The 21,164-nt window shown below is 42.0% G+C and overlaps 2 protein-coding genes across 2 annotated transcripts in view; both read right to left on the bottom strand.

Annotated features, from left to right (window-relative positions):
• Positions 1-3,755: 3,755 nt before the first annotated feature.
• On the bottom strand, positions 3,756-11,194 carry LOC143274932 (uncharacterized). Its single transcript, XM_076578936.1, has 4 exons — positions 11,116-11,194; positions 8,144-9,603; positions 4,894-5,002; positions 3,756-4,285 (listed from the first exon to the last, which is right to left on the bottom strand). Exons 2-4 carry the CDS (start codon positions 8,547-8,549, stop codon positions 3,949-3,951), a joined length of 852 nt encoding a protein of 283 aa, XP_076435051.1. The 5' UTR covers positions 8,550-9,603; positions 11,116-11,194; the 3' UTR covers positions 3,756-3,948.
• Positions 11,195-15,266: 4,072 nt separating this feature from the next.
• LOC143302331 (carbonic anhydrase 1-like) overlaps positions 15,267-21,164 on the bottom strand; it is a 32,823-nt gene continuing 26,925 nt past the window's right edge. The window contains exons 6-8 of the mRNA XM_076616947.1: positions 20,700-20,766; positions 20,178-20,332; positions 15,267-17,535 (exon numbers count right to left, since the gene is read on the bottom strand). Of these exons, the coding sequence (XP_076473062.1) occupies positions 17,350-17,535; positions 20,178-20,332; positions 20,700-20,766 (408 nt within the window). The 3' untranslated portion in view covers positions 15,267-17,349. The remainder of the gene's footprint in view (positions 17,536-20,177; positions 20,333-20,699; positions 20,767-21,164) is intronic.

The raw sequence follows: 21,164 nt of genomic DNA, 5'->3' as shown, positions 1-21,164 counted from the left end.
TCCTGATGTGAAAGAAGTTTTGAAGTCAAGCTCAAAGGTACCAAACTCAGAAAGGCTTTACTCCCTTCCCTGATTCTTGCCTGATTAACATAAGTTAGGGACATCACATCAAAGGCCTTTCTGTTCTTTAAGCTGGCATACCATTTTTTTTTTTTTTGTAGGAAACTGGCAGTTCAGACAGAGATACATGCATCATAGTACTTACCTGTCAGACCACAACTGTAGACATATGAAAACAGTGTGTGTGCATGTGTAAACCAGATTCTTTTATTTCATACGCATCATGGTAGCAGGTACAAATTCAAGTACATCAAATCACCGTGTTGGTATTTAACATTTACATACTTTGTGCAAATTTGGTTAACAAGGGTGGTATATTTCTTTTGATAAAAAAAAAAGAGTTGGGAGGAGGGATGAACAGAAAAAGTATACAATATCATGTGTGTACATCATTTATCCTTTCCCCCCTCTATTTTCATCTTCCGTCTTTTCATTAAAACATTCAAAATAAAAAACACCCCAAAATTCCAAATTAAGTCAAGCAGCACATTGTAAATGGGACAATAATTGACAGAAAAAAAAAATTCAAAAGCATGCAAGGAGACCCATTTCAAATATATTTGAAATATTCCTTGTGACCCCGGTACACTTGGTAATAAAGACATACTCAATTCTATTCTATATTCGATTCTATATGAATTGTCTCCCTTGGCACATCTTGAGAGAGTGCTATTATCTTGTGAGTTTAATAATAATTCTGCACACAATCAACAAACGTACCATATCATTTTTACCAGCAGTCCTAATTATGAATGTTGCACATGTTTTGTCTGCTTGACAGTAACTTATTTCGGAATTTATATTTCCTGTATGTTTGTTGAACAGATCTTCTATCACAAATGTAAAGACACAAATTCTTTTTCTTTCCGAAAGAAAGCAGGATGGGGAGATAGATCTCTCAGTCGTTTATTTTACACTGACCGTCAGTGTTTATATGTTACCTGCATGCTATTTAGTAAGGCGGAATCTTTTTTTTGATTCCTTTCATTCTTTGAGTGGGAAATAAGTTCCAAACAGACAAACAGTTCGATTTTCTTCTGTGCACTGAAAGTTTCAGTTGTGTCAGTCAGTAAGCGTAATATTTCCCCCTTCTTCCTTCTCAAATTTCTGTTCAACAATATGAAGTTTCATTGAGGTATTGTCTATCATCTGATCAATAGCTGTTTTCTTTCTCATTTTGGCGTTCGGAGTGTTTGAAATATAAGGTAAGTTTGCAATGTGTTTTTCCTTCTACAGTTGGGACAGTTATTTTTTCTGCTGCAACACATTTTGGACGTTTGATGTCTTCTGTTGTAGGTCTCTGGCTGTGAAGTGTAAGTGCAGTCAAAATGGACAGAGTTGTCTGCAAGTTCTTTGATTAATTATACTTAATGCATGATTATTGCATTATCTGTGTTCACCGAGTCAGTTTGGTACACGCATGTTGAACAATAGTTACTGAGAGAACAAGAGGTTTGATTCAGTTGTGAACTTGCATGCTTTCGTTGATACTTGGCATGCTTGAGTCCCTGAATCTGTCTGATGAAAACCAATTCGAATGGTGCTTTCAAACAACAGGCTTTTGACGAGGAATGTGTGTATCTGTGGCTACAAGAAAATTAATTAATTAACCTTCTGACTGCTGCTGATGTGTATGGGAATCACACCTCACTGAGATAAGACCAAGCTTACAGATCAACTGTCAGTCAACATTCTTTGTTTGACTTTCTTTCTCTTCGAATTACAGTGCCTTTGTTCAGCAAAATCAATGGCATCGTTGACATGCACACGGAAAGTATGAAATGTAGTTAAAAATGAATGCACACTGGTTTCACGTCACCAAGGTTTATCAGCCATGGGGTTAATACACTCATGGATTAATACACTCATGATGTATCCATAATTCGCTATACTTCTTTGTTTGTTTCACACTCTGAATTCTGTTTCACTTCCTCTTCTTCTTCTCTTCTTTCCTTCATGGGCTGCAACTCTCATGTTCACTCGTATGTACACGAGTGGGCTTTTGCGTGTATGACCGTTTTTACACCGACATGTAGGCAGCCATACTCCGTTTCCGGGGGTGTGCATGCCGGGCATTTTCTTATTTCCTTAACCCACCGAACGCTGACATGGATTACTGGATCTTTAACGTGCGTATTTGATCTTCTGCTTGTGTATACACACGAAGGGGGTTCAGGCACAAACAGGTCTGCACATAATATGTTGACCTGGGAGATCGAAAAAAATCTCCACCCTTTACCCACCAGGCGCCGTTACCGAGATACGAACCCGGGACCCTCAGATTGAAAATCCAACGCTTTAACCACTCGGCTGTTGCATCCATCTTGTTTCATTTCAAAACTTTTTGTAACACCCATACAATGTTCCACCACTGCTGTTAAAGAGGATGCTCAGTACATCGTCATGTCGATTTCACTTTTGACCAAGCTGTCAGTCAGTTTCAGTTTCCCAAGGAGGCGTCACTGCGTTCGGACAAATTCATATACGCTACACCACATCTGACATGGAGATGCCTGACCAGCAGCGTAACCCAACGTGCTTTGCCAGGCCTTGAGTGCATGCATGTAATAATTGTATGCCAATCAGAGTAGATTTCTGCTTAATTAGTTTTCCAGAGGTCAACACTTTTGTTGCCAGGGATTCTTTTTCAGTGCACCAAGTGCGTGCTACACACAGGACCTCGGTTTATCGACTCATCCAAATGACTAGACGCTCAGTTTGATTTTTCAGTCAAACTTTGGAGAAAGGGCGAGAGTAGGATTAGAAACCAGACCCTCACGGACTCTGTATTGGCAGATGAGCGCCTTAACCATTCTGCCACGTTCCGAAGATATGCAGGAAATGACTGTGGTTTTTTTTATGTCGTGTCTGTGTGATGTTCCAGCTCCAGTTTCAGCTTCAAGGTTGCAGAACCCACTTTGGGTAACTGAATGTCGTACAGTGCCAAAGACACACCCCTGCATATTTTACACACACACACACACACACACACACACAGAGTGTCTTTCTCACACACACAATGTCACACACAGACACAGACAAATACACACACTGACAGACTGTGCACAGAAAACGCACGATTTTACATACAGACATGCACGTGAAGCGCTTGTATGCGTTTGCTCTCTCACTGTGCCCCGATGTCTTCCATCCCACCCAATGCAAACTGATTGGTCCATGAAATATTTTATGACAAGACTTGATTTGTTGCATCTGTTGATTTGATTATGGTTGTTGATCAGTAGCCAGGACAATGTTGCATGCGACAGACTACGTCCACAATCGAGTCTGAAATCCCATAACTGGGGGATTACATGAAGGGAATCTGTTGATGATCCAGCTGTGTATCGTGGTAAAATCGGTTTGCACGAATACTTGTAATTGTATGATACAACAGGATGCATGAAAAACAAAACAAAACAACAAAAACCAAACAAACCAACTGCTCCATGGACTTGCGTGCAACTCAGCCTTAAAAAAAAAGGTGCTTGGTATACTGTGTCACTGAGTCGCCAATGTGGCCTTCTTAGGCTTTTTTCCCTGACATTTTGTCTGTCCAAAAAATGATACAAAGAAATAGGGCCTGTCTCTCAGTTTATACACACACACACACACACACACACACACATATATATATATATATATATATATATATATATATGTGTGTGTGTGTGTGTGTGTGTGTGTGTCCCCAATATATATTTCATCGTCCTAACGCATCTACATCAAGAATGTAGAAGAGAACGACTGAGCAGAGTGTACCGAAGCTGCAAACCAAACAGCTTTTAACAAGATGGACAGCATTAAGCACGGACAGGTGGTAGCAGTCCGGCCAGGATCTCCGTCTCCTGTATGTTCGTTGGGCACGGGCGGGAAGGTGGGCGGTCATCAGGACGTTCTGCAGCACCGCCAGCGCCTCTTCTCGGTCTTCCTTCTGGCCTTCACCTGCACGGAGGGCGGCATGATGGTGATGGCCAGACTCTGACGCCGCATTCTGTTCATGATGACGTTGTTCACCAGACGGGTCAGAATGCACAGCACCGTCTGCTGGTTGTGCACGTGCGTCTCGCAGTAGGTCAGGTTCAGACTCTCGGCCAGGCGGAAAGCCCGCTCGGCCGTGACGCAGCGCTCGTGGTCTGAGTCCGCGGAGTTGGTGTTGCCCACCACGATGGCGCTGATGTTGCTGATGTTGTCAGGGGGGGCGTACACTCCCAGATCGTTGTACCTGTGGGCCATTGAAAATACTGACACTTTCAAAATTCAGTTGCTAGTTTCATGTAACACAGCCAGATTGTTTCCATTCTATATAAGAAACCGCAACTATGCCCCCCCGCACCCCCTTTTTTTAACGCTATCTCTTCAACCTGCATTGCGTATCACGATACAGCCACATAACGATCTAGTTTAAGTGCGTAGACGGATAGAATTGCGTGCTGTTGTTGATTTTTTTGACGGGTTTAAATAACAAACATTTGCACTTTTATGTTAAAATTCTGTTTGCTTCGTGTTGTGGAAAGTAGAAGCCTTAAAATCTATTTTCAAAACCTTCATATTTTTGCATCAAGCTGGGGCTTCGTAACGGAGATTTAACAGATAACGAAGCGATAGCCTACACACACAGTGGTCAATAGACTAGACCTCCATCAGCATTATGATAATCTTTTTGTAAATCCATGGGGCATTTAAAAAAAAAAGGTTATTATATGAACTGATAACTGTCACAACAATACTCCGGCGTTCTTTGTTGTGGCGTGGGCTCTCTCTCTCAAACACACACACACACACACACATATATATATATATTGCGGATTGGCAATAATCCAGAGCACGCACCAGTTGATGACGTTGTTGAACGATTCCTCGTTGGTGACGTTGAACATCAGCAGGCAACCGTGCGCACCCCGAAAATAGGATGACGTCATGCTGCGGAAGCGCTCTTGGCCTGCAAAATACATTGATGTTGGTGTCAGAGTCTTTTTCAAGATCCTTGGCATTCCCCAAGAACACAGTATCATTCTCCTGAACACACGGTAACGGAACGATTAAGGAAGCGGACAATTGCATGGATAACACAACATTTGGCACTCGCTACACCTACCCACAACACATACAGAACTGGGGGAAAAGGAAATCCGTTTTGTGGTCTCACTAGTTAAAAGTCTTGATTCAAATTAACTGTTTTCAATAATTGTTAATCACGAGTCCGCGTGCTCCTTCTCTCTCTCTCTCTCTCGCACTCTCTCTCTCTCTGTACACACACACACACACACTCGCAAGCACACACACACATACACACACGGAGAGAGAGACAGAGAGAGAGAGAGAGAGAGAGAGAGAGAGAGAGAGAGAGAGAGAGAGAGTTTTAGAAATGTGTGTGTAGATGACTGGTTCAGCGGGAGACGACGGGATTGGAAGAATCAGGAAGCAAAAACGGAAGACACTGGTAGTGTGGTAAGCCTATACTGGCCATAGGTACTTTTTTTTCTTCAGAATACCCCTGACCGTTGAAACTACACACAAAAAAGTGTGTGTGTGTGTGTGTGTGTGTGTGTGTGTGTGTGTGTGTGTGTGTGTGTGTGTGTGTGTGTGTGGAGAGAGAGAGTGCGAGAGAGAAAGAGAGAGAGAGAGAGAGAGTGTGTGTGTGTGTGTGTGTGTGGTGGGGGGGGGGGGGAGAGAGAGAGAGAGAGAGAGAGAGAGAGAGAGAGAGAGAGAGAGTGTGTGTATATATATATATATATATATATATGTGTCTCTCTCTCTCTCTCTCTCTCTCTCTCTCTCTCTTCTTCTGGTGGTTTTTTGTTTGTTTTTGTTTTGTTAATGTTTGTTACTTCCCTATTGTAAGGGTGTTGTATTTCGATGAAAGCTGTTTTGTTTTTCTTTGTTGACTTGTTTTGTTTTGTCTAGATGGATTAAGCAGAGTGTGCGGTATTGTACTGGTGGTGACATAAGAAATAACCCTTATCACCCCCTTGTCAATAGACCTATGCAGGTAATGACAATAAAATATCAAAGCGTCAAAGCGTCTCTCTGTCTCTCTCTGTCTGTCTCTGTCTCTCTCTGTCTCCCCCCTCTCTCTCTCGATGATGAGGAATGAGGTAAATGAGTGTCTTTTTTTTTTTTTTTTTTAATTTCGCATAGACAATGGCGATTTTGATGTGATGCAGTGTAATAAGAATAGTGTATACATAATCATAAACTATAACACACAATAATGCCAATATACCTTGACAAGTAAACACAACTGTTGTGTGTGTGTGTGTGTGTGTGTGTGTGTGTGTGTGTGTGTGTGTGTGTGGAGTGAGAGAGAGAGAGAGAGAGAGAGAGAGAGAGAGGGAGAGAGAGAAGGAGCACGCGCACTCGTGATGAACAATTATTGAAACACAACTTGATCTACCGAAAGAACGCGCTGCTTAAAATTCTCTGTATAATTATGTATAGACATTCTTCAGTGCTGTTTCGTTTCGATTTGCTGGAAGAAAAGTGTCAGTTTCACTTTGAAGGAGGTGCCAAAGTATGGAAACTGACCCATACATGCCACATCACATCTACCTGAAAAAGAAAGCATATTCCTGACTTTCGCTTGAATCCATCGGGTGTGTTAAGCCCTGAGAGTGTACCACATGTTTGTGTAAAAAACAAACAAACAACCCAACGTTTAAATGAAATGAAATAGAATAAATAAACGAATAAGTAAATACTTCAAATTATACTTAATGGAAGCAAAACAGTTTGGAACGAATAAGGATTTACTTTTCTTGCTTTTTCTCTTTTTCTTTTTCATTCATTCTTTTTATCATAGTTTATATCTGCATATGGATCCGCGGAACATATTCACGCCGCAGTTGACAGTGCTGGCCATCTATTTTTCTTCCCCACAGTAAGTACATGATATGATTTTGTTACTTTTGATCAACCGAATCTGAACGTTTCTGGAACGAAATTGAAGAACCGCTCAGATCAGATTGCACTGCATAAAACAGACCAAATCCAATACAAAAGATGATACTCTTTAGCGTGGAAGAAAACGTAAAGACTAAGCCCGTGTTTGATTTATTAATTCCACTGGAACAAAAAAGTTTTAATAAGTGCTTGTCATACCTCCATTCCTCTTGAGAATATTTTGCTGTGGGAAATTATATGGAGGAATGTAGTGTTAATGTAAACTACAAACCGTGCTGAAAACGGAATGACTGCACTACATCACGCATTAGTGAAAAAAACATGAAGCACAGGTCTTAAACTGGTCTATTTCATGTTAGCGTCACAGAAAGCGACGAATTCTATTTCTTTGATATGTTTATTCACGTGGGTAAATAGGACAACATCTTTACCATGATGCAGTCTGTCTTTGAGAGTGCAGTTGTTTGTCTTTTCTGCAACTCTCTCTCTCTCTCTCTCTCTCTGTGTGTGTGTGTGTGTGTGTGTGTGTGTGTGTGTGTGTGTGTGTGTGTGTGTGTGTGTGTGTGTGTGTGCGCGCGCGCGTGTGCGTGTGTGTGTAGATAATGTCATCCCAAACCTTAGTCTTGTCATATCTTATATATGTCTATCAATATAAACAACAACAACAAAAACAACAACAAACAAATATTACATTCTGCGCACTGTTTATATATTCTATTACTGTTCTGAATGTGATCTTTTTCAGTTTTGTCATCTGTTTTCATTCAATATTTGCAAAAAAACCCATCGCATTCAAGTTTTATACTGTTTCGTTTCGTTTCGTTTTGTTTCAACACCCGAAATGAAGCTTGATAGCTGGTTTTTTTTTTGTTTTTTACTGTGTGCGGCAGTCTGATGACAGTCAGGGAATGATCTCTGCCGGTCCCTCATGCGTCATGCAGAAATAAAATGACGACAAATATTTCGTTTCCAACAGCACAAACACAGACACAGACACACAGGCACAGAGAGACAGACAGACAGACAGACACACACACACACAGGCGCGCGTGCGCGCGCGCGCGCGAGCACCTTTGCACATTCACATACCCCTTTCTTTCCATTCGTCTATCTATCAACACACACACACACACACACACACACACACACACACACACACACACAGCTGACACGCACTCACCCCCAGTGTCCATGAGACGGATGAGGATCTTCTTGTCGTTCTTGGTGCACTCCATCTCCACGTACTCGTTGGGCTTGAAGGCCACACAGCGACACCAGCCCATGTCCTTGACCGCTGCCAGGGTGGTCAGGAAGGACGTCTTGCCCACGCCGTAGTCCCCGAGGATGATGATCTTGGCCGCCAGGTCGTACTTCCCCGTCCACCACTGGTCATCGTGGGGGGACAGGGAGGGCCGCGGGGAGGGGGAGGGGGAGGGGGCCGGGCCGGACCAGGCCACGAGGTCAGGAACGGCCAGTTTGTGCAGCGTGGTGGGGTGAGGGGGTGAGGAGGAGACCATGGACATGGACAGGCTGCTGGGGCCGTGGTCCGTGACACTGATCTGAGGGAGGATGTGGTGGAGGTCCATGGCTAGGTTCTGTGTGTGTGTGTGTGTGTGTGTGTGTGTGTGTCTGTGTGTGTGTCTGTGTCTGTGCGTGTATATCTGTGTGAGTGTGTGTCTGTGTCTGTGTGTATCTGTGTGCACAGGTAGCCTTGCTTCTTGAAAGGACACTGCATGGAGATCACAACGGCCGCCGCTTTTTTCAGTGTCACGTGGACTTCACGGGGTGAATAAAACAGTCATCGTGTTACTTCGATGAAAAAAGTTAATCAGACTATCTTTTAATTCACACGTTCAGTGTAAAGAGGATTCAGTTTTGGGTGATCTGATGGACTGATCGGAAAATGCATTTCTTTCTCGTTTATAAACTTTTCGTTTTATATTTATATCTACAGGTACACCACCATTACAAGGTCTTGCGTTATTACAATAGTAAGTCCTGGTGCTGGTTTTGTAGAACTGCCACACATGTATACTGTGACCGTTTACATTCACGTTCAGACGGCGATTTTCCAAAATTCGGTCATTAGTATGCAAGTCAAGTTAGGTGATTAGAATAAACCAGTGACACCGATGAATCGAGTGTACTTGATTTGTTTTAGATAAATCGCTTGAACAAAACTGTATAATCTGGTTCGACCGTTTCTGTTTTCGCCTTTTATTGTTTTCTCGCTTGAAGAGGAGTGGGATGAGAGTACAGTGACATGAGATGGGTTACGTACTTCCATATTTTAAGCGGGAATGCAGGCCATCTGGTTCACAGTGTGCACTGCCTGCCTGCTGTCAGCAAACTGCACGTGTTCACTGGCCTCACTCGACAGGTCACTTCCGCGGCGTCCTGATGACGTGCGGAATGAGGGCGGTGTCCTGAGCTGACTCCTGCTGACTAGTCCGCAGCCAGAAGCCGTGTCCGATCCATTGTCACGGCAGCAATGAGCGTGGCGGTGTACATGTCAGCTGTGGAGAAATGAAAAAGCACCCGCGTCACTCCTGACCCCCGGTCACAGCGACGGACGGAAGGAGACAGCAGCTGGCGTCAGGCACCCTGCACTCTGTGGCGGCACGGGGAGCCAGCAAGATGCTGGAAATGTGCGTGAAAGACTTTAGCATGACCCGAACTACCGTAGTTTTTCTCATGAAGCATGTAGATTCGCGCGCGCGCGCGCACACACACACACACACACACACACACACACTCACTCACACACGCACACACACACACACACTCACACGCACACACGCACATACACACACACACACGCACACACGCACGCACGTACACACACACACACAGAGCAGGAGAAAGAGAGAGAGAGAGAGAGAGAATCGGAATGTGGATGGTTCAGCACACTCAGCCCTCAGTCCCAGGTGAAGGGGAACAACTGAACGCAATACAACTCAGAGAAACTGCGTAAGCAAATAAGCATGAAAAAATAAAACAAAACATACATTGTATTATTTCACGTAGTAGCAAGTTCTGTAAGTTTGATTAAAGAACCCCCCCCCCCCACCACCCCCCGAACCCCAAAAAAGCAACAACAAACAAACAACAACAACAACAACAACAAAACAACAACAGAAAACAAACAAGAACAACCACAAAATAAAAACAATGACAAAAAAACACAACAAAAAACAAAAACAAACAAAAAAAACAACAACAAACAAACAAAAAACCCAAACAAACCCAACAAAACAAACAAAAGACAAAAACAAAAACAAAACAACAACAACAACAACAACACCCCCCCAAAAAAAAACAACAACAACAAAAAAACCAACCAACCAAACAAACAAACAAAAAACAACAACAAACACAAACAAACAAACAACAACAACAACAACAAACAAACAACCCCACAAACAAGGAATAATTCTGGATGTCAATGGTATTACTTGCGGACAATAAAAACGCTTAATTAAACAGAGAGGGGTGTTTGTAGTACTTAGATTTCATGAACGTTTCACGTTTATTTCCAAGTGCTGTACGGCAAAGAACAAAATGCATCTCATCATCTTGGGTTTCATTTCATAAATGACAATTCCAATTGAATCTTAGCATTATCGATTCTGTATAAAAATGAAGCATTGCCAGTTTTGATATTCCCAGTCTGGACCTGGTTGTTATAAGCTTGTTATTTTGAATCAGGTATAGATGTGATTTTATCGCGTTTGCTAAAATCAGCTGTCCTTTGGCCTTTCACAGCAGAGTTTAAATATACTGGACACACACACACACACACACACACACACACACACACACACACACACACACACACACAGAGATGCTGGAAGGTAATATCTAACAGGTGCTTAATCTTCTTTATCCATTTTTCATAACGGCACCCACCGCCACTTCTCGAAGAAAATCAGATTACAAATATTTTCAGAGCAAGTTGAAGATTGTACAGTTCAATGGATTTCTTTCTTGACAAACACAAAGCTCTAGAACAGCCATCAGTGTGGTCAAAATTCGTTGATAACTTCTAACTAGATAAACAGATTAGACGGGAAAATAAGATAAAACACACTCATACACACAAAAAGACAAACAACGCACACACAAATGAATAATGAAATGTACACGGAATACCTTTTTCATGAGACAGGTGAAATACAGCCTTCCCTACCTTAAAAAAAAATAAGAGTAAATGAATGAATGGACGAACAGGCTGATTCAGTCAAAGTGTACTGTTCCTCTGTGAAATGATAACAATTATTGATCAGTCAAGCTGTCGAACAGGAAACAGACCTGCGAGCCATGGCCGTCCTGTCCCGCCTTTCTCACGGAAGACGTCAAGTGCGAAGAAAGGGGCGAGGTCTCGTGAGCCAGTGAAAAGTTGTCCTAATGAATTCTGGCGCAGTGTGAATGGAGCACAGTCCAGGTGGCAGAGTGCCCGTCATGCCCACTGTGACCTTAGGCCCCTGTCAGCCTCATCAGCCTCATCAGCATGCAGCGATAAGCGGCGTGTCACAGACCTTTGTGGTAGACCCTACGGCTGTGACCCCCCCGCCCCCCGCCCCCCCTCCCCAACTCCGCTTACTTTTCTCCATTCATGGAGTGTTGGTTGATTGTGTGACCAGGTTTTTAGACTGTCTGATATATCATTGCTTTTCTGTTGTTTTTTTTTAACCAGTAGATCTGTGCAGGTTTGATTTTCACGCTGATCTCAGTGCAGCAGTTTTGAATTATTAAAAAAAAACATATTGCTTTTATTTTCATTATTTAGGCGTGTTCGTGTGTATGTGTCTGAAAGAGAGAGACAAGACAAGACAAATGGTTTATTGTACATTGGCCTCAGGCCATTATGGAAACACACGGGAAGGGGGGTTTGGGGAGCGGGGTCTGGGTGCGGCAGGGGGTCGGAGGGTGGGGTCGGAGGGGGTAAAGAGGGGGGAAGAGAGAGAGAGAGAGAGAGAGAGAGAGAGAGGATACTAGCTCTTGTTTGATTTTTAATTTTCTTGGAAGCAAAGTCTACAAAGAATGCAATGTATGTAACTGGAGCCAAGTTTGCTCACAATGCCTGATTCATGCCGAAGCGCATAAATCGAATAACGTACTTAAAAAGTGTGCAATACCATCGTCTGTTTATAATCTTCTACAAGTTCATTTATGGCAATAAAAATGTTCAGTTCAAATTAAGTTAGGAAATGTTGAGTTGTTGTTCATTCGGATAATTATGTTCACAAGAAAACTGGACATTAATGATGTCGAATTTCTCCACGTTCAACAAGAAGTTAAATGGGTTTCATCAGAATTATTGAAAGTAAAACACGGAGATAAGGCAGGGCTTGGGGGTGAATCACAGAAAGACAAAAAACAAACAAAATGAAAAAAAAAAACACCACCACCAACAAAACAACAACAAAGAAACAAATGCACACACACACACACACACACACACACACACACACATATCTACCAACCGATCAGCTAACCAGTTTTGTTGATAGTGTATGAAGGCTGCCACTGCCAGTGCCAAATCTCGGATCATTGACACAATGTCCCTTTTTCACCGTTGCATGACAAGGGAGCTCTGGCATTTGAGGAGAGATGACTTCACAGGACCTCCGCCAGTAACCCCAGTTCCGACCAGAGAGAGGAGACGAGACCTGTCATCCACTATTGTCTGCATTTGCGCGTCTGCCTTTGGGCTGCATTCACTTCCCAGGGTCACTGATTCTGCATCGTTCGTGATAGACTTCCATGATGACGGATGACATACGTAGGTGGTGGGGACTAACACTACAGTGACACCATCAGCACACCATGTACCACCACCCTAACGTGAACAGCGAGAATAGCGACGTTTTTTTGACTCATTTGTGTAAACAAAGTGAGTCTATGTTTTAACCCGGTGTTCGGTTGTGTGTGTGTGTGTGTGTGTGTGTGTGTGTGTGTGTGTGTGTGTGTGTGTGTGTGTATGTCCGTGGTAAACTTTAACATTGACATTTTCTCTGCAAATACTTTGTTAGTTGAAACCAAATTAGGCATAAAAATAGGAAAAATTCAGTTCTTTCCAGTCAGCTTGTTTAAAACAATATTGCACCTCTGGGATGGGCACAAAAAAAAAAGAAGAAAAAAAGATGCCTAATTATATGCAAACTGCATTTACTATTATATTTATATTTTTGGTATTCTCTAAACTTGGCACTTTGATCTGATATTCTGATCCAACAACAAGAGCAGTCATTTTTATCATTTTTTGTTCAAACAGGAACTTCTTTTGCTAAGCATGGAAGTTTTATTTATTTTGAAACGTTTTGGTGCAGATAGTAAAGAAGGGAAATTACTCTGTAATTAATGCTAGGGGACTTAATTTGCTTTAAACTGATCTTTCTCATCTTAAACATTACATTTTGAAATTATACTCAATACATAAAAAGCTTGGATTTTTAAAAAAAGGTGTATCACAAGTGAGTCTTGAAGGCCTTGCCTCTCTTGTTGTTATTGGAGGGGATTCCGGAATTCAAACTCAGAGCCCTCTGAATACGTGGCCAACTGTTGATTAAGCAAACCAAACTTTGCAGCCGCCCACTAAATTTCAATAGGCATGCTGCCGTTTTTATGCTGTCAGTAACTTTCCCGATCCTCCAGTCGCTGTATAAAAGACAAAGTATGTCACTATGTGACACCTGGCAACCCGGTTGGTCTTTTATTGCTCTATCGGATGACCGCTGCTTTGAATTTCGGACCCGAGGCAAACATGTGACTTGGTTGGGTCATTTTCACTTCACAACCGATGACCTGTTTGAATGATCCAAATCTCCCTCCTTTACACCCTCTCCAGCTATCCCTTTTCTCTCCCCCCACTGTGTGTGTGTGTGTGTGTGTGTGTGTGTGTGTGAACATATCTTGCGTTTGTTGATTTCAGAAAAGCTTTCCATTCTGTGAACAGAAATGTATTGTGGGTGTATTCCGTAATTGTGGTATCAATGGGAAATTGTTTAAAGCTATCATAATTGATGTGATTTAGTGTCGGTTTGTGTACAAGCTAATGGTGCTGACACTGACTTTGAAATCCAACGCGAAATAAAACAAGGTTGCAGTTTATTCAGACGATGTTATCGTTTTTCACGAACAGGAGCAATTTAGTTATTTCTATTATCGTTAATTTTTCTCTTTTTCCCCCTTCTTTTTGTCGAATACTTTTGTTGACTGGAAGATCGACGATATGTATTAAAACAGGAAACTGATGGGTTGGTTCATTAATTTGAATAAGACAAATGTAATGGTGTTTCGAATGGAAGGGCATCTTTCTGGTCATGAAAAATGGTACTTTGGAAATGTAGATGTGAAGGGAACCTGTCCTACATGCCTGTTTCTGTGTTTTCACTGCAATGAACGTTATTTTCACTTTATCAATTCGTGTTAACAACAAAGCATATTTATGTCATTTGATCTTTGAATCAGCAAAATATTATTTAGAAAAGCTTTCTCAAAAATCTAAAAACAGACGAATAGCATATGTGTATTTTGTGGAGATACAAACGTGCTAAAATATATTTCATTACTATCACTTGTACGTGTTCCATGCTTCACCTGTTTCAGAGCATGATATGCGTGTGACAATGAGCAAATGCTTGACGACATTGTTCGGCACATTTCGACATTGACTTCAGAGTAATGTGTTTCGTTGATTTGGGTCGTATTCTCAATGTTTCAACCCCAGCTGCATTGGAAAAGGACGCCAGAAAGCAAGAGTTTTATGGCATGGATCCACAGTGGCGCAGTGGGACGCCTGCTGATTAATCAACACCAATAACTGCAGCGATCTGTGCGACAGTTTTGTCGGAATGAGGGAACAAAACGTGCCCTAAACGGACATTCCTTGAAAGATTGGCATTTATACATTACTTTACCGAACTAAAAAATCAAAACGATGGTATGAAAACTGAAACGTTTTTATGCCTTCTCTTGAAAACGTTCGTTTTGTGCTGCATGAGTATTTTGTTTCAATATATTTTATACATGACAGTTAACTTCTAGTCAAGGTCTTTGTTTCCGCCTCTCAGTTTCTTGTGTAATTTTTACAGTGTTGGTCAAAATCATGAAGTGTCTGATACTGATTAGCGTAGATGTGTCAACGAAAAATTTAAACTACGTTTCTGCAACGCCGGCGCCCACAAATGCTCACACGCACTGAAACACCCACATCCACATCGACGCCCCCCCCCTCCCCCACACCTCCCTCCGCATATATACGCATGCATCGCACGAAGACAGGAAACGGCAGGCCTGAATCGTATTTTTCACAGAATTTATTATTCATATCATCAGCTTTTTAAAAATTCTGAGCACAAGGCTCATAAACATTGGACATAAAAACAACTTTTAAAGTATCCCAACTTTTTCTGCTAACAAATAAATATATGCAAAAAATTGACACTGTTCTAAATAAAAAGCGTTTGCTAGTATCTGACTGTAATGTCTTCTATTTTCAATCATCGTAAGAATTTTGATCAAATTAGCATACGTGTCTAGCGATGATTGCCAGAGAGCATGGTAAAACCCAGATCAACAGGGCGTTTCTTTTCCCACGCACCACACGAGTTTCAAACCAACACAGTCGCCAAAAGTAACCCTTGCGTTCAACACTTAGCAAACAAGTTGATTTTCAGCATATCAGTTCATTATCTCTAACAACCTGAGGGGATGAGTCTCTTTGGTATGCCTGCAGAGAATGGCACTTCTGATGTCGCACGAATTTTGTTTTCTAAACGATTGCTTCATATCTTAATGCGTGTGCGTGAATATGTGTGTGTGTCTGTGTGCGTGTGTGTGCGTGAATGTGTGTGTGTGTGTGTGTGTGTGTGTGTGTGTGTGTGTGTGTGTGTGTGTGTGTGTGTGTGTGTGTGCACGAAGGAGGGAGTGGGAGGCTCAAACCGACGTCAACGTTTTGTCATCACTGATCCACAACAGGGACACGGGAAATAACCCGGTGTCAACTGAGGGCAGGCAACTTAAAACGTGTTTATGAAAGCTTGGGTAATCACCCTACTAAATGCATTCTTTGCCTTTCATAACAGCGTGGCTAAACGTGCCCTCGAGCAGGGTCGGTGAACTGTAGCGACACTACATAACGGCTCGTGCCCACTGCTATATCCATATTTTGTTCTTTTTCTATTTTAGCCGTCAATGTGCAACAAAGGAATGAAAAGAAATGCCGCCCTTCCAATCTCCCAGTGCTTCATTCTTGCAGTTGGGATCCTTAAAAATTAATTGTGGGGCCTTCAAAGTTCTCATCAAGTAGCTGTCACCGGAATATTGTTATGAATTCCTCTGTATTACTGTTTGTCACAACAGCTTTTTCTGTGTGAAATTCAGGCCGATCTCCCAGGGGAGAGAGCGTTCTGCACAGTGCAGCGCTACCCATACATACATACATACATATATACATACATACATATATATCGAGCGATGATTCCTTGCTAGCAGGAAAAAAAACACGTGTATATATATATATACATATAAGTTATTTTTCTTTTCCTGCAAGCAAGTATATATTACTTTTAATTGTCAATGTGGATTTTTCCATAGAAATTTGCCAGGGACGACCCTTTTGTTGCCATGAGTTCTTTTACGTGCGCTAAATTCATGCTGTACACAGGACCTCGGTTTATAGCCTCATATAGAAATGCCTAATAATTTGATGATAATATTGATACTAATCTCATAATCATCATCATTATCACCACCACTACTTCCACTATTTTTTGTTGTTATTGTTTTGTGGTATCGTGTTGTGGTGGACTAGAACAGGCACTATTGATTGAACACAAGCCCTTGAGGACTGCTGGTGATGGAACTGCGACGAAGGAATCTGAGTGTGGCTGTTCAGGGGGTAGTTAGGGCAAGCTGCGACAGAGTGATGCCGTTGAAAAAGCAACAACACGATAGAGCAACAACAACATAGCAGCAATAAAGAACCAGAAACAAACAAACAAACAAAACATCACAACCACAGTGACAATAAATTGAGCATATTGCAGATAATACCACGTTTCAGGTTATTGTTTAAATGTAACAGTCCGTTACTTGTGACATACACTGAGGGTAAGTGTAATTTCAAATTAAATTCATACATGGAGACTCTGGACAAATGGCACTCAGATTAAGATAAACAACTGCTTTGTTGCTTTACTGTGGCATTTTTAGACAAACATGCCTGTCGTTTACAGAATTACTTTCACCTCTATAAGAAAATCAAATGTGTTAGTAAAACTCTCAAACGGAGAAGCAAAGGTCGCAAACTGACTCTCCACAGCAAACAGAATCCTTTTTAGCAAACCAAGTAACAGCAACAAAGCAGCACATATCGTTCACTCAGAGTAGAATACGATGAAGAAATGCGAAAGCCAGCATCAGGAGGAGAGCACTGGCCCCTGTCGCGGAAGCAGCAGAGACAGGGAAGGAAGACGTGATGGTGCGAGAGTTGAGTGCTTGTACGGGGCGGTAGTTGTCCTGGATGTTGTGTCCCTGACCATCGCTCATTGCGCGGAAGGCGTTAAGCTGCACACCAACAAAATAAAAAGATTTCTCTGTAGGAAGCCCACTGTGTACCCGTACCTCATTGTTTTCTTGGACTGTCCTATTCCACTGGATCTTTCCACTTTTGGCATCGGTCCGCCTGCTGTATTTGATGAACTGACAACTTGAACATCAGTGAAGTCCCGTGTCACTATTAGCGTACAGAAAACAAGCAGACGATCAGTATCTTTTCAACAGCATCATCAACATTTTATCATTCTTTAGAAATAGCTTGCTTGATTTTATACGCTGACTATGACAGAAGAGGGTTTTCTTTTTAATTCATTATATTAAAACAAGAACAATAACAACAATACAAAACAAACTTACAAATACACAACATAGAATACACACCAATACCAGCAACAATGATAGAGTACACACCATCACCACCACCAACAACAACAATGACAGAACACGCACCAACTCCAGCAACAATGACAACATGCACAAGAACACCACCAACAATGATACATCACGCAACAAAATCACCAAGACAGCAACACTAACAAGAAAACAAAACATCAACATTGTTATAATCAAGAAAAGTGATGGCAACATTACACTATCTTTATCGATAACTATATCTTATCATCAACAGCATAACCAAATATTATTCTCAAGAATATCAGTGTCATTGATAACCTCAAAATCAGTATGAACACTACCAAATACGGTACCTCCAACAAAGCCAACAGCAACAACACAAAAACATGATTTATCTCTTGTGTGTTTCCACAACATCAACAGCGACAACAACATGAACAACAGTTCCAGAATGTTGACGTCCTAGTGGGGTGTCTTGTATGCTGTCCAGGTTCTAGTGCCTCGAAGTGATAACTGCGACCAGTCGGATAGTGTCTTTTCGGGGCCGGTCAACAGTTTCACATAATCTGAATCTTAAGGTTTGTTGTTGCTTTCAACACACTCCGTTCTCTTAAACTGCTTTTTTTGTTTTATTTATCAAACCGTTATCAGTTCAGTGCAGGTGCAGATAGCAATAATAAAGAATGTATAAATAAAATGAAACTTCACAAAGACTGAAATAAATGTTCCCAATATCTTTATACCTGGTTGTTGGCTTCGTTACTGGTGTCATCGCTGTTTTCTCTGTTGGTGTCACTGTCCATACACAGCCCCTGTGTTCAGGTGGAGTGTCAAAGGTGAGTGTATGTTGTCTCCTTCATGCACGGGACAACCAGTCCACCTCGTCATTGTTAGTCGACACATTACTCGGTGTTTACACATTTGTCGGCATGGTCTGACATGGGAGGTGTTTGTTTTAGTTGTGTATTTGAGGGACAGTGACAACTATGCCTTGTGGTTTTGGTATCTGTGCATGGCCCTTTCACTGTCTGTACACCTCTGGTATCTGTGCATGGCCCTTTCACTGTCTGTACACCTCTGGTATCTGTGTATCCCTTTCACTGTCTGTACACCTCTGGTATCTGTGCATGGCCCTTTCACTGTCTGTACACCTCTGGTATCTGTGTATCCCTTTCACTGTCTGTACACATCTGGTATCTGTGTATCCCTTTCACTGTCTGTACACCTCTGGTATCTGTGCATGGCCCTTTCACTGTCTGTACACCTCTGGTATCTGTGCATGGCCCTTTCACTGTCTGTACACCTCTGGTATCTGTTTATCCCTTTCACAGTCTGTACACCTCTGGTATCTGTGTATCCCTTTCACCGTCTGTACACCTCTGGTATCTGTGTATCCATTTCACTGTCTGTACACCTCTGGTACCTGTATATCCCTTTCACTGTCTGTACACCTCTGGTATCTGTGTATCCCTTTCACTGTCTGTACACCTTTGGTATCTGTGTATCCCTTTCACTGTCTGTACACCTTTGGTATCTGTGTATCCCTTTCACTGTCTGTACACCTCTGGTATCTGTGTATCCCTTTCACTGTCTGTACACCTCTGGTATCTGTGTATGGCCCTTTCACTGTCTGTACACCTCTGGTATCTGTGTATCCCTTTCACTGTCTGTACACCTCTGGTATCTGTGTATCCCTTTCACTGTCTGTACACCTTTGGTATCTGTGTATCCCTTTCACTGTCTGTACACCTCTGGTATCTGTGTATCCCTTTCACTGTCTGTACACCTCTGGTATCTGTGCATGGCCCTTTCACTGTCTGTACACCTCTGGTATCTGTGTATCCCTTTCACTGTCTGTACACCTCTGGTATCTGTGTATCCCTTTCACTGTCTGTACACCTCTGGTATCTGTGTATCCCTTTCACTGTCTGTACACCTCTGGTATCTGTGTATCCCTTTCACTGTCTGTACACCTCTGGTACCTGTATATCCCTTTCACTGTCTGTACACCTCTGGTATCTGTGTATCCCTTTCACGGTCTGTACACCTCTGGTATCTGTGTATCCCTTTCACTGTCTGTACACCTCTGGTATCTGTTTATCCCTTTCACTGTCTGTACACCTCTGGTATCTGTGTATCCCTTTCACTGTCTGTACACCTCTGGTATCTGTGTATCCCTTTCACCGTCTGTACACCTCTGGTATCTGTGTATCCCTTTCACCGTCTGTACACCTTTGGTATCTGTGTATCCCTTTCACCGTCTGTACACGGGACAGGGCGTGGACCTCTGTACCTACCTGTGTTTTGGAGATCTTGATGGTGTCTTTGAAGACGGTCCACGTGACCACCTCGTTGCATGTAGGTGTGGTCAGTCCCCCAGAATAGCGGTAGTAATTTGCAGTGTCGGCCATCAGGGAACTCAGGGCAACGGGGTTGATGCTTGTGTCCGACACTGTCGCAACATTTTTGAGAAAAAAAAGTCATAGTTCCATCTAGCCCGGACTTGTTATGATTAGTGCATTTAGCGCTTGCCGTCATTGCACAATGTTTATGTTTGACAACTGAACATGTTTTCATGATTTCTCGGATGTATTTCAGGTCTCATTGAAAAAACAAAACCAAACGAAACTGCAGAAATTTCTCCATCTTTATCGTCTTCACATCAGGTATTAGGGAACCTAGTACCAGTATCATGAGCCAACACAAATAAGGAAACTCAGTGTAGTGTAGTGCAGTTTAGTGTACTGTAGTGTAGTGCAGTGCAGTGAAGAGAGAGAGAGACAGAGAGAGAGAGAGAGAGAGAGAGAGAGAGAGATTACCGCTTGATGCCACATCGGAAAGCCCAGTCACGATACTGGCCATGGCCGTGTTATCAGTCTCAGAAATCTGCAAGAAACATATCCATTTTCTGCTTACTGTTATTTTCATGTCTGTACATGTGTAATGGTTTTTTGTAAACGAATATAACACATTAACTGTAATACGAACAATAATAACAACCTATGCTACACACACACACACACACACACACACACACATATTTGTATATGTATATATATATATATATATATATATATATATATATATATATATATATATATATATATGTCCTTTTCATGTAAAACATGCTTAATTACGCTGTACGATGTAAAACCGTTATGTACAACATACATTTCAAATTGAAAACGATAACTTGATTACATAACCACACAGACTTCCAACCAAAGAATCAGACACAGTACACACAAACACCATACAAGTCACAACACTCGTCATACATATAG

This window comes from Babylonia areolata, chromosome 29, assembly GCF_041734735.1.
Source record: "Babylonia areolata isolate BAREFJ2019XMU chromosome 29, ASM4173473v1, whole genome shotgun sequence".
Taxonomy (NCBI): domain Eukaryota; kingdom Metazoa; phylum Mollusca; class Gastropoda; order Neogastropoda; family Buccinidae; genus Babylonia; species Babylonia areolata.
This window is presented reverse-complemented; position numbering and strand designations above follow the sequence as displayed.